Below are 13,045 nucleotides of genomic sequence, written 5' to 3'. Positions count from 1 at the left end.
TGAGATTTTCCTAAGACACTAGAGGAAACAAGTCTACAGACTACTAACAACACTCATACTTTTATACACATCCACATGGCTCTCTGGAATAATTCTAATGCAGTATTATTGTTGGAGTCTTGCACTCATATCCTCTCACAAGCAAACCTACACCAGTTCCTAGCAGACTCAGTCTCTTGAGCTCCTTCTATGAAATCACTGTTCTGCAGGATTCTGTGTATTTACAGGGAAACTTTTGGCAGTATGTACACAGAGAATTTGCCTGTAATGTTACTGAACTTGTAGGCTAAAGACTTGGACTCCAAAGGTGGAGGGCAAGAAGAAATAATTAGTTGCACTTTATTCTACTATTCCATGATCAAATCAAATTCTTTTAAGAAAAGAGGTATCCATTCTGCGTCATTTTTGTCATTCTTCCCTGTCATTACTGCTGTATGTCAGACTATAAAACCAGAAAACATGAGTTATTTCTCCTAGGAAATTAAAATAGGCTGTTGAAGAGGTTTCTTACATTCCTGCTACCCCACAGGAGCATGAGAACTGCTGGTTAAAAGGATATGCTTCATTGCCCACCCTTTCAGGCTAGCTGCTGCATGTGTATGAGCCTTGAGCCACCTCAGGAGTGCCTGGTCTGCCTGGGCTGGCATGTTCTCTACAGGACGACAGTTGAGTCAGAGGATGGAAAACTACACTGCGGATATTAATCAGGAGGAAAATAAAACATACAGTGTGGTAAACATGATACTGCAACACTCCTGGCTTAATGTCGGCCTCAGACAGGCTACAACTGGCAGGTGGCAAAAATACAGAAGGTGGCTGTACGACAATACAGCAGCAGCTGTTGTACACTGGCTTTGCTACAGTGTGAAGCAATGAGATATAGGAGGAGATGGCACACAGCACGACTCTCGGATCCAAAAGTGATCTCAATGCAAGAGCGCAGCCTTAGATAACTGTAGACCCATTTTCCCTCTCCGACTCTAAACACAGTCTGCCACTTCTCCACCAGCCCGCATATGAAAAAGTTGCTCTTGAAAAATTAGGCACCACTGCCTGTTGGCCAAATCCTCTGCTTTTCTTTTGTGGAGGGGAAGGTGATCCAGAAAAAGAAAATCACTATTCAAAATATACATAAAGCAAAGACAAAGCTGGCAATGGAAGTACAGAAATGACACCCAAAGTATATCCTGCTAGTTCAGGACACTTACTATGAGAAAGGCAGTGCCAAAGCCAACATCTGCCTCCTTCCATAAATAACTGAAGCCACACTGAGCCGTGGGATGGTCCATCGCTCCCCACAGAGATGGTGTCTTCTGCCAAAAACTGAAGTGCTCTGTAGTAACCTCTTGTTTGCATGAGCATCAATAAGCATATCACTTGGTTCTCCAGCTGAGATGGAGATTTACAGAAACACACACAATATGTTACCTCTAGGACCCCCTCAGAATCAAAATAGTAGCAGTTTCACAACCTGGAAATCCTGAAGACCACCTCCATCAGCTCAGAGTCAACACATGACACTTAGGAATCACTGCAAGGCAATGACAGCACAGTGATGACTTGTCAAGGACAGTGCAATGGTAGCAAATCCTTGTCCTCCCTTTCCTCTGGTGTCCATTTCCAAGGAGTCAGCGCCGATGTGTTTGCAATGTGATTCACAACTGAGCTGTGGTGGGAGGGATGCAGTAAAAAAACCAAAGACTCTGTCCTGTGGTAGCCACCTGGGCTTCTATCACAGCTGCTTCTGCTGACATAGCATGTCTACTTGCAAAAATAAATTGAACCAAATTTGAGATGCGCTCAGAAAGTCAGAGTTGCATAACAGCCTGTTTCCCACAGGCTTGGAAGGCTGTTCAGAATGTTTATGGTCATGTGGTAATTCTGAAATCATTGCCTTTTCTTCTTTTTTATTATTTTCATCAGCAAGTTAACCCTACACAGACTGAAGTGTCCTGCTACACCTTAGACAGCAATACCTGAAAATTCAGACAGATCTGCTGGTCTCATCTTGTGGTCCACTTCCACGGCAAAGCCTCTGCCCAAACCCTGCAAAGCTACCAAGCCCAGAGAAAGTTTCCAGGACTAACAACCTCCATCAGCTTCCTAGTCTGCTCTGGAAGCTATTTGTTCGGAGAATGTTTTACAACTTCATTAACACATCCTCCCTCCAGTTGCTCATTAGAAGAGTTTATTTCTATATGGTCCTCTCAGAAGTCACAGGTGACAGGCAGGAAGCAGAGAGTACCCATTACCTTCAGCCAGAAGGCCTGGCCCCCCCAGCTTCAGGGGCCTCCTCAGAAGATTTATATGGCAAGGTAAGAAAGGTGTCTGTCAGAAAGGTTATGGGGCCATCACTGCAGGGAAGATTATGAAAGTTGCTGACAGTGAATTTTTAGATTACATATTTGATAAAAAGGAGAAAATACTTATCAATTAATGTAAAGATAATGATAGGCCATAGGTTAAAAAAAAAAGACATGAGCAGAACTGTGGATGTGAAGCTAGAAACTTGGTAAGGCTGGACAAGACAGAAGGGGAGATATTCATGTAGGAGTTCACTTACATTCAGTCCTACAGTAAATTGTGTAACACTAACATAGCCAGTTAGGAAAGGTTTCCACTCAGGACTTGAGGCCTGGCTATGTTTCATGTCCCTACACGATGGTGCAGGGTACCAGGACTCTCTACTGCGGTCAGTCAGGTTTCTGGAGATCAGTCACCTTTACGCATTTCAGGAGCGGGTTAAGCTGTCTGTGTAGACAAAGTCTGACTGTAATGAAGCAGGAGCCCTGGGATACACTCTAGACACTGCCCCAGTGCAGTGCAGGAGGCTGTTAACACTCATCTAACCAGTTTCCACTCTCTACAATACTTTTACTGATCTCACACAAACAGCACTTCTACAGGTTGAACCAAGCTGCTGTCAGCTACAGTGGTGCAAAACTGCAGTAGTTCCACTGGCAACCTTTGACAATATAAAAACTGCAGGAGTAACCAAGAAGAGAACCTGTCTCCTCCCTTCCTTGAAAAAATTTAGTTCCACCTGTTTTAAAAGATGTTGGGTTTACTCTAAAGATGAGAAGGGATCTTGTATGGTTCAAAGATGGCAGTAGTTGTGTGTCTCAGAACATGTAAATACATAGAATCAGAGCTTTGGTTAACTGAAGGATGCGGGCTTTGTTTGTGCAAACAGAAAAGCATTATTTTTTCCATAAACAAACACAAAACAGAAGAAAATCTATTTAGACCTACCAGGCTTGTGTCCAGGCTCACAGATGACACTGGAAATTCAGAAGACGTGCAAGTCCAGTTTATATGAGAGAACTGGTATTTCTCCAGTTAAACTCAGACTGAATGTGGCCTCTTTCTCACGAAGGACCGTTTTGCTTTGGAGTCACCACATGAAATGACAGTGCGCTGATCTCTTTTGTTGACCCTCATCGAGCATATGCAAGGCATATCCAAATCAATGTATCTCTGAACAATGTAAACCCCAAGCAAAGTTCATACAAGCGTGTGAAAGAAGCTCATACTTAAGAAGTAACAGCTAACTACACGTGGCCTAATGCATCTATCTTGCTCTTACAGAGATCTTCTAAATCACACAGGTGAAGAGTAATTCCTCTTGTCTCTGTTTTACAGTAGGAAAAAGTGAGGTACAGACAGCCATATATCAGATCATATATCAGGCCAGATGGAGTTCAACTCAAATGGCTGCCAGTGACGTGCTCCAGCCACGAGCACATGCTGCCTACCAGAAACCAACTTACAGCTCCTGCAATAGCTCAGCTTTACACAAGTTCTCACTGCCGGCTGGGAGTTCACAGTTCAGAAATGCTTTTTGCAACAAGCTCTCCCAGTCTCACTAGGAACCTGAAGTTCACTCTCTGCACATCAAACCAGCTGATGCGGGGATCTGCCAGGTGACCTTATTCAGGGAGGAGGAGGAGGAGAAAGAGGAAAGGAGGTTCTCAGCTATCGCTTACCACTGGCTCAATGCTGAAGATGTCATCAGAGAAAAGCATGGCATCTCCTTTCACCTTGGCCCGGTGGTTCTGGAAGGTGCGGGAGAGAATGGAAAGTCGTTCTCTGAGAGTGGGGTCCACACTGCACTCCTCGAGAAAGCGGTCTGTCTCGTCCTCTTCCTGGCTCTGCAGTCTGCGACACAGCCTGAAGCCACAGGGAGAGACAAACGAAGCATATAATTTAATAAGCAACATATTTCCAGAGGCTGTCATGCAAGTGCAGGGGCAGCAACATGCTCAGAGGGGAAGAGCAGGCAGCAGCAATGCAGCAAGGGGCTTACTTAAACCCAAGGGATCCCAAATGATTCGGGTTATTGGTAGTTGTTCACTGGCATGGCAGATAATTTTATTTTAGGCTCACAAGCCGAGAAGAGGTTTTTGAAAGATAACAGCTCTTAAAAGAGCAGGAAAGTTCCTCCTGGCTCCAAGCCACTGCCAAGGCTTATGGAGAGTCCAGCGACCACCTCACCTGACTTCCTATCCACAGAGCTGTACTTGGGAGCCAGATAACAGGAAGATCAAGTTTTACTGACAGGCAGCTACTGCAGTGCTCATTGGAAAGGGGAGAAGAGGCAGGATTTCATCTGCAATTTACTGTATCAGTCTTTTTTCTTCCCTTTTGAACTTGCAGTGATAAGCACACAGTATCTGCTTTCTGTTCCCTATAGTGTCTTCCACCACAGGATCCCAGCACACTTTAAAAGCAGGCTAAGAAATTTAGGCATCACTTCACCTTGAAGTTGATAGTTCTACAAGCATAAAAACAGAGGCTCCGGAATATAAATAATAATAATAATAATAATAATAAAGGGGTCTTTGCCCAGCATCACCCAAAAAAAGTCAGGATAAGCACATCTGAGTCCCATCTCTTAGGTCTAGCCTTGAACAACCTGACCTTCTTTTTTCTCTTCTAGGTCTTCTCTAGAGAATTCAACTCAGTTAATCTCTCCTTTAGTTGGCAGTCGGAGCAGAAAGCATTTTCTAGTGTTTAGATATTATGACTGAAAGACAGGGAGGGCTTCTACAGAGCAGTCGCTTCCTTGCTGAATTATTGCTGTCTCCCCTCCATGCTCCAGTCCTCCGGCTACGGAAAACTAGCAGGTGACAATTCCGGGGGAACAAGTGGAGGGCTCCATATGTAGCAAATTGAGGCAATGTAGTATAAACAGAAGGACAGCAATCATCACCCAGCTAAATTCAAATGCAATTAGAAAGGAAGCACAGTCATGGCCGCCACCAGCTGCACATAGACAGAGCCTCAGGCAACTGCTGTCACCAGTGCCAAAAATACTTGCTTTGGCGAGCTCCCTGTGGAGTTCAATAGAAAACGCCTCTCTGTGGCCGACCTACAATGCTGTAGATTAGGCTCCAGGCACCAAAATCAGCAGCCCTGAACTGAATTGCATTCAGTGGGCAATAATTCCACCATCACATCTCAGAACATCCTGCAGGATGGAGACGGAGCAGACCCCCAGCTAGCCCCTCTAGTGATCCTGGTTACATTGGTTGATACCCCATTGCTTGGTCCTGTACTGCCTCTGTGGAAAAGTCTTCGCTGATCTCTCCACTTGAGGCCTGAAGAGTTTCTCTGCTAACAGCTCATTTCTTGATTGTAGCCAAATTATGCAAAAGCCATACGTACTAGCCACAGGCTCAGAGCATGCTGACCCTGCCTCTGAAAGCCCCATGACAACCCTGAGGCTGGTAGATCAGTGTCGAGGTTTACAGTTCAAACCACAGGGTGCCAGCTGAGCTCACGACTGTTCTTAGCAGAGACAAGAAGTTTAAATCTCTCAGCACATACAATCCTGTGTGCTCAATCCAACTGCACATGCATTTATGGAGGCCTCTTTATCCCATCCATTGATCCTTGGATCCTCCACAGGAATTTCTCTGTAGAAGCCCACTCTGTAAGACTGTGCTAGCAACTGGCAAGGCAAAGAAGCAGGGAGAGGGGTACAGGAACAAAGATGCAGCTAAGTTTCTAGCTTCATGTAATTTTGAGCTCAACTGAGTCACTCCACTAGGAGCTCAAACTGGCCTTGACTCCACCACTGCTGTACTTTTAATTTGCAGAATCAGTTCAGGTTTTCCTGGGCAAAATTTATCACTTCTGCATAGAAGCTGCTGTCTGTTAGGGACCCAAGCACGTACCTCATGAACGGATGCAACCCGTACCCGGACAGAGGCTTAAAGCTTTAAGTATCTTGCAGGGCTGGGATTTTTTCATAGGTCATAGCACATAATTTTGTAAGGCCCCATATTTACCTCCCAAGATGGACAACCTCAGTGAGCAGGGGCACATGGATACTGTGTGCATAAAAAAAGCTGAAGGCTGAGTTGCCCTATGAGCTATGATCACGCCTAAGACTTGCCACAAGGGAACATCCTGACCAGAACCTAGAATCGAAATTGGTACGAGACAAAATGTAATAGGAATAAAATAAGGTGCAAGTCCATTATGGGGAAAGCTGGCTGCTTCTCAAGGTGTGTGTGTGGGGAAATCACTCAGGGCCCAGTCTGAGACAGGCACATAGGAAAAGACAGTAAAGGAATGATTCAGGGAATTACCAAGAAAAGGTCATGAGATTTTTCTCTAACACTGTGCTTGCACAGAAGTCACACTGTGTAATTAAAAATAGAGAACAGTGGAAAACTAGTTTTGGCCTTCAAGGCATCACTGACCTAATTATGTTGAACTTTATTTGCTCAGAAACCCTTAAAAAGTGCCCCAGTTTAAGGCAGTTTCCTGATCAGCTGTGGGTTCTGTGCATAACTTCTATAAACCCTACATTCATCCAAGTTTGAAAAGTCACACAAGAATTCCCTAAATCACGCAAGCTTTTAAGTGCAATTTCCAATTCACCCTCGAGCTACAAGTGTTTATCTGCTGTCTGAAATGGGAATTTCAAAGCTTCACTGAACAATATCCTTTGAAAAAAAATCTCTCCTAGCCCTTGGCCTTTTCAGTACTGCTACCTCTAGCTGCCTCACGGTTGTATTAGCACCTCTCAATGCCATGAAGATGCAGGGAGCTGAAGCCCAAGCACTCTTCTGGTCTTGTGATATCCTACCTTCCCCCAAACTCCTCTACCTCTGAGCTCTCAGACTCTAAAGAAAGGCAGAAATACTACATGTGATAGAAACCTGGATAGTGCAAAACAATTTGACATCCTACAGCAGGAATGTTCAAGCTTTCTGGGCCAACAAAGCACTTGCTACCTTCCATATCTACTGAAAACATGCCTGTCATCCTACCATGAAAACTGAAACTCGCTACATTTACTATTATAATAGTTACGCTACTAGCAACTATTAAGTGCTGCTACCTAATGGAATCCCAGGTAACTACTGCTGACACTTTCTTCAGCCTCAGAGAGGCTTTGTAGCCCAAGGATCTATGGGCCTCAGTTGTCCATGCTCCCATAGAATGTGAATTTGCCACCTGAGAAAAAGTCAGTTGCAACAAACCTTATTACCTCCAGCCAGAAGAATTGGAATAGAAAGTGCTGAGCTCCATTACCCTGAAGCTTAGCATCTTACATCCTGAAGCCCTGGATAGTTAGAGTAACAGATTATTTGCCCAAACACATTCAAAAGCACAAACATCCCTTTGTGGCCATACATTAGTTTCACCCTTGGCAGAGCATCATACTGAAATGAATATTTAAATGAACCTCATTTTCTGTCTATCCTCCTCTTCTCGAGTAGCAAAAGCCTTCCACTGGAAGTGGGCTATGATTTCACTCCTATTGTGAATGACCACAGCTCTCTGGTTTGCCAGTGTGAGGTAGGTCTTCTCAATTATCAAAGAGTTCTTGTCCAGCCTGATGTTGACATCTACAGCTGCTCCGTAAAGGCTTGTATGAATATCTTCACCTGGAAGAAATCAAAGGACAATCTTTGCTCAGCTCATTTGCTGCTGAAAGTACAAGGAACACAGAAAACATAAGTAATGGAAAAAATGTTTACAGCCTATAGGCAGTTCCACAAATCAGTATGTCTATCAAATCAGTATGTCTATCACATCCTAATAGCTACCCTGCATACAACAGGAGAATGTCCTAGACAGCACCTTAGTTCTGGATGGCCCTGTAGAGATTTACTCCCCAAGGCTAGTATTTACAGCGAGTATTTTAGATATGTTCCAGTGGTCTTCGAGTTGCAATTCCACAACAGTTGCAAGGAATCCTGCATCTAACTCATTCAGGTGCTTCTGAGAAGTCCCACCTCAGTCACTACTTGCTAAGGGTCTCCTGCAGGCTTTACCAGAGCAAAGCTAACTGATACTGTGTCTTTTTTCCCCTATCTCTTTCAGCTGACAAGCAAAGATGCTGGGAGGGATGTGGCAGGACAAGGGGGCATTCAGAGGAACATGTGAAGGGACAACCCAAAGCATGGTGGGACACAGAACAGAACTTCACTGGTTGCCAAAACAGTGTCATCTCCTCATTCACTGCAATTTTGTAAGGATACATGAAAATGAGGTTGCTTGGACACACCCCACACCAACCTGCTCATTTTCAAGTCCTGCAAGCCCATTTTTTGGCCTTGATCCTGTTGCCTCTGCCTTCATGTGCAGTTTGCATTGAGTACTTCCAAGCTGACCAGAATAAGGTCATCTTTGTTTTCCACTTCAATCCCAATCATGAAGTGGATCGAGAGCCCGTTGCTATGCGTACCAGCTGGATTCCAGTCTTGCTGGAGCACCTGACAGCATTTCACCCTACAGAGTAAATACTCTCACCGCAGACTAGCTCGTTTTCAGAGCTTTCAAAGCTTCATACTCCCCTGTCAAGTAACTCCTGTGGTTCATGTAGGCTCAAACTTCACGACCAAGCCTATGCATCCCCGACTCTTCCCATTGCAGGTTACCATTTTCCAGGTCAGATGCAAACAGTGAACAACAGACATTCTTTGGGGGAGGTCAGGGCCACTCTGACTTTCTCTAGAAATGGCAGTTTGCAGGAGAAGGGCCAAAAGCCTCAGAGCTAGTCACAAGCAGTAAGTGCAGCAGTCAGGCCGTACGCAAAGGGGATTACTCTCCGCACCGCACAGGGTACAGCATGGGAGCTGATGCATGGGCTTGAAATGGCTACTGCACAGCCACACAAGGAGAAAGCATGCATGCTGGAGGGACCCCTTAAAGAACCCCCCACCTCCGACGCAGGGAATGAAGTAAGGCTTATCCTTACAGGAGGGAATCTCAGCAGTCATTCAGCACTGCACATGTACGGTACGGAGCCATTTGCCCTCCCAGAGTCACCTTGCCCAAACCCTTTGCACTCTGAGCCGCTTCAGGAAGCGGGCTAAAAGTTTTGGCTACTCATCAGCTGGATGACTTGACAAGGAGTAGCAAACGACTAGCAAGCAAACAGAATGAGATAAAAAGCTTGTATGTGTTGTGATGATCTCCTGGAATACAGGCTGACACTAAGACCAGTCTTACTTGTGCCCTGCAGCTGATGCGTTCTTTATTACTCAGTGACTGGAGAATTCAGCCTTCATGCCTACAAAACCTTTACCTTCCCTACTCTCAAGGGAGTTGCAACAGTGAGAATTTGTGCTCAGAGACGAGTTTATGTTGCCAGAAAAAAAAAAATGCAACGTTTCTAATGGCTAGAGAATCTGTTTTCTGTAACAACCAGCTCAGCCCATAAAAATGTAAGTGAAGTCCAGAAGAGTCTTAGTGGTGGATATGCTTTAGAAGTATTGCACTTTCCCTCCATTAAACACTTAGGATATGTTGTCAGGTAAAGGAATCAGGACCCAAGAAATTGATGAAGAAGGGTAATGAGCTCTGAGGTTCATAGAAACAGGAGTTAGGACTCAGTGGTCAAAAAGGCAAGGAATATTAGGAACTATTAGGAAACTAAGATGATGATTATTCAACTGACAATCTGTGTCTACATGTATATTGAAATAGTGAGTATAGTTCTGATCATCAGATCTCAAAAAAGTGGAAAAATTTGAAAAAAAAAAAAAAGAGAAGGGCAGAAAGAATGATTAGAAGTACAGAGTTGCTTCTATATGAAGAGAGACTGACCGGGATTTCTCAACCTAAAAAAATATACACCTACAAAGGGGACATAGATAAGAGTAGCCTGTAAAAGCATGAATAGCCTTGAAAAGGTGCATAAGGAACAATTTTTCACCATCTCACCATAACACAGGAACCTGAGGGCCTGAAATAATGTTATCAGTCAAATTATATAAAAAAGGAAGTACTTTTTCAGGCAACACTCATTCCCTTGGAAAATACTGCCATAGGATGTTGTCAGGGCTAACAGTTATAAATCCAAAGAGCAACTGGACACGTTCTTGGAAGATAAAGCTATTAAAAGATATTAAACAAAGATGAGAATAAAGCCTCCAGCACAGAAAACCGCTAACTCCAGAGTCCACGGGGGATAAAGCATACACACTGCCTCTTTTTATATGTGTTGCTAAGCACCCCCTATTGCTACTCTGGCAGACAGGACTGTAAGAGCAGCCGTGTGCCCAGCTCCTAAGCCTCTGCCTATACAGAGCTCAGACCTAGCTGCAAGCGCCGAGGAATCTTCCAAAGGCTGGAGGGTTTGTAGGAGCGCCTTCTACGACAAACAGAAGGGAAGCGTTTGGCATCACGCTGGATATATAAATCCACAAATTGTTCAGCACACTATAGTGTGCAGAGATGCCAGTAAGTCAGGAGGAAGCCACAAATCTGTCTACCAGGCAGATGAGAGAGTGGAGCTGGCCAAGGGCAGCTGCATACTTCAGGTCTTGGGCACCAAACTAGATGTGACATTTCATTTAAGACTCTTGGTCGTTTAATATATAAGCGAAAAAAAAAAAGTCTCTGTACTGTAACAGTGATGTAGTGCTAGGAATTTCACTTGACAGGGTGATGTCCACGGTACATAGTTTGGGTGCTGTGCTGCCATGAAAGCACGTTTACTGGATCTAGACATATCTGCCCTGTCGTTATTTACACCATACAGCCTTAATACAGGCTGTCAATTCTCTCATTCTTAAATGCTTCTGAAATGTTTCCTACAGAGAGCAGGATGCAGCTCTCACTCTGCAGCCTGAATGAAGCAATGCCCAAAACTGAAATCAAAAGAATTTTCATACAGTAACAAAGCAGATGCTGTTTGTGCGTTCCTAAAAGATGCTCTCTGACACAGCAGAAACCCACCGTGTTTTATTCCAGCATCTTTCTGCATGGCTACAGACACAGATGTCTTAGTAAAAAGTCATGATACGCCATCTTAAGCAAGAAGTCTGGTATTGGATCATCCTTCCTAGGGCCTATTCTGTGGGAGAAGAGACAGAAAGAGAAAGAATGAAAGTACCAAAACATCTTCCAGAATTCTTCTAATGCTACAGGAAACAATCTTTGTAAAGCAAGAAGGAATACTTTTCAGAGCAACACAAGTTATCCTTATATAGAAAGAGGAATCTTGTTTAACTGAAAGCATAGCTCCATCAATTGATGAGCAAACCCTTGAACAAGATTTCAAAATAAATTTTGGGTTTAATAAAGAATACTTTTCTAGTATTCAGCAGCTAGTACTTTCCTTCATTGACAGCTAAGAATTACCAGACTGGTAGCCAGATAAGACTGAACAGAAACAAAATAGCACCTTGTCAAATCTCATCTTCACTGATAGGTATTCTTTCTTCACTGGTATCACTACGTTTGCTTGAATTTCTTTAAATCTTTTAGGAGAGTACCACAGGCCAACTTAGAAAGTTTGGGCAGCATGGAAAGCAAGTCATAATTTCATTTATCCAGCCCATCAAAAGACTGTCTTGCTCTTTCTTCTTCTGCAAATATAGCTGAAGAGACACAGGTAAGTTGAAGTCCTGTTTTTCCTACTGGAGATGAGAAAGAAACAAAAGCAAAGCTCTTCACTTGGAAGAGCGTTATTGCACCTCCTCATTGATCCAGGTTTGATAATTCTATGGCTCCTGTTACTATCATGCTCCAGACTGCCTCACCATTACTGGCATTTTCCCGTTTTACCAACAGCCTGCTAAGTAGTGCTATTACCACTTTGCCACTGGAGAACTGAGTCACTTCACTAGTGATCTCTTGGAAGTTAGAGAAGTCATCTATGACACAGCAAGAGCCGGCTCCAGCCCTCCCCATATGCTTCTTGCACTGTTTCCCCTCGAACTAGCACTAGATCACAGGCCGGAGCACTGCTCTTCGCTGTTTCGCTGTCAGGGAAGTGAACAGCATCACCTACAAGATACGCTGGGTCTCCACTGGCCTGAGAAAAGGCCATCTGTCAGCTCCCACGCTTGTACTTGCTGCACCAGAGCAGAACACAAAGCAGTAACAATTCTGCAGGCGGGTCACTTGTAAGAGCTTCTCTGAGCCTGTGTCCACACTCCCTTCAGATACTGCTAGATCACTGCACTACGTGCTCCAGCCCTCAAGAGTGGCTTGGTTGTAACCTCGTCACTAAATAACTGCTCCTGATAACAAGGGTACAGCTGAAGAAACATTCTTGAGCCAAGACGAAGCTCAGAACACCCTAGACGGTACCACTCCTGTATCAATTACTGCCTTAACAGTGCAAAGTCCACAGCATGGCCATAGTCTCAGCAAAGCACGTGCTGAGCCCACGCAGCCATCACAAAAAGGCTCTGTCCCAAAGACATTACAATCAGCCACAAGACAAGAGACAAAAGACGGGGATGGAAAGGGAGGAAAAGTAGTGGCAAGTCAGCACAGGTCTGTGCGATGAGCTGCAGGCTCTTTCTTTTACACATTAATAATCATCTCGTTTTCAAACGAGTAAAATAGGCTCCTCAGTGTGCATCTTTCTGTAATGGAGCACCCAAAGTATTCCCCATTATCTCCTCTGTGCTCTGCTTAGGAAGATCGGTTTGTCTGGTTATAGGATGAAACATTCTGGCACAGGAATTACTGGAGCCAGCAAAGAGGCTTTGTTCTGCCCAGCGTGAAGAAATCTCACAGAACACACTGAAGAAAAGCACAGTGAAACCAAGGGATGATAAAAGAC

The 13,045-nt window shown here is 44.3% G+C and overlaps 1 protein-coding gene across 1 annotated transcript in view; it reads right to left on the bottom strand.

Moving 5' to 3' along the window:
- Window positions 1-13,045, bottom strand: part of HYDIN (HYDIN axonemal central pair apparatus protein) — a 164,826-nt gene that overhangs the window by 121,811 nt on the left and 29,970 nt on the right. Inside the window, exons 7-8 of the mRNA XM_062586846.1 lie at window positions 7,703-7,904; window positions 3,987-4,170 (exon numbers count right to left, since the gene is read on the bottom strand). Of these exons, the coding sequence (XP_062442830.1) occupies window positions 3,987-4,170; window positions 7,703-7,904 (386 nt within the window). The remainder of the gene's footprint in view (window positions 1-3,986; window positions 4,171-7,702; window positions 7,905-13,045) is intronic.

Source organism: Rhea pennata, chromosome 13, assembly GCF_028389875.1.
Source record: "Rhea pennata isolate bPtePen1 chromosome 13, bPtePen1.pri, whole genome shotgun sequence".
NCBI classification, from domain to species: Eukaryota; Metazoa; Chordata; class Aves; order Rheiformes; family Rheidae; genus Rhea; species Rhea pennata.
This window is presented reverse-complemented; position numbering and strand designations above follow the sequence as displayed.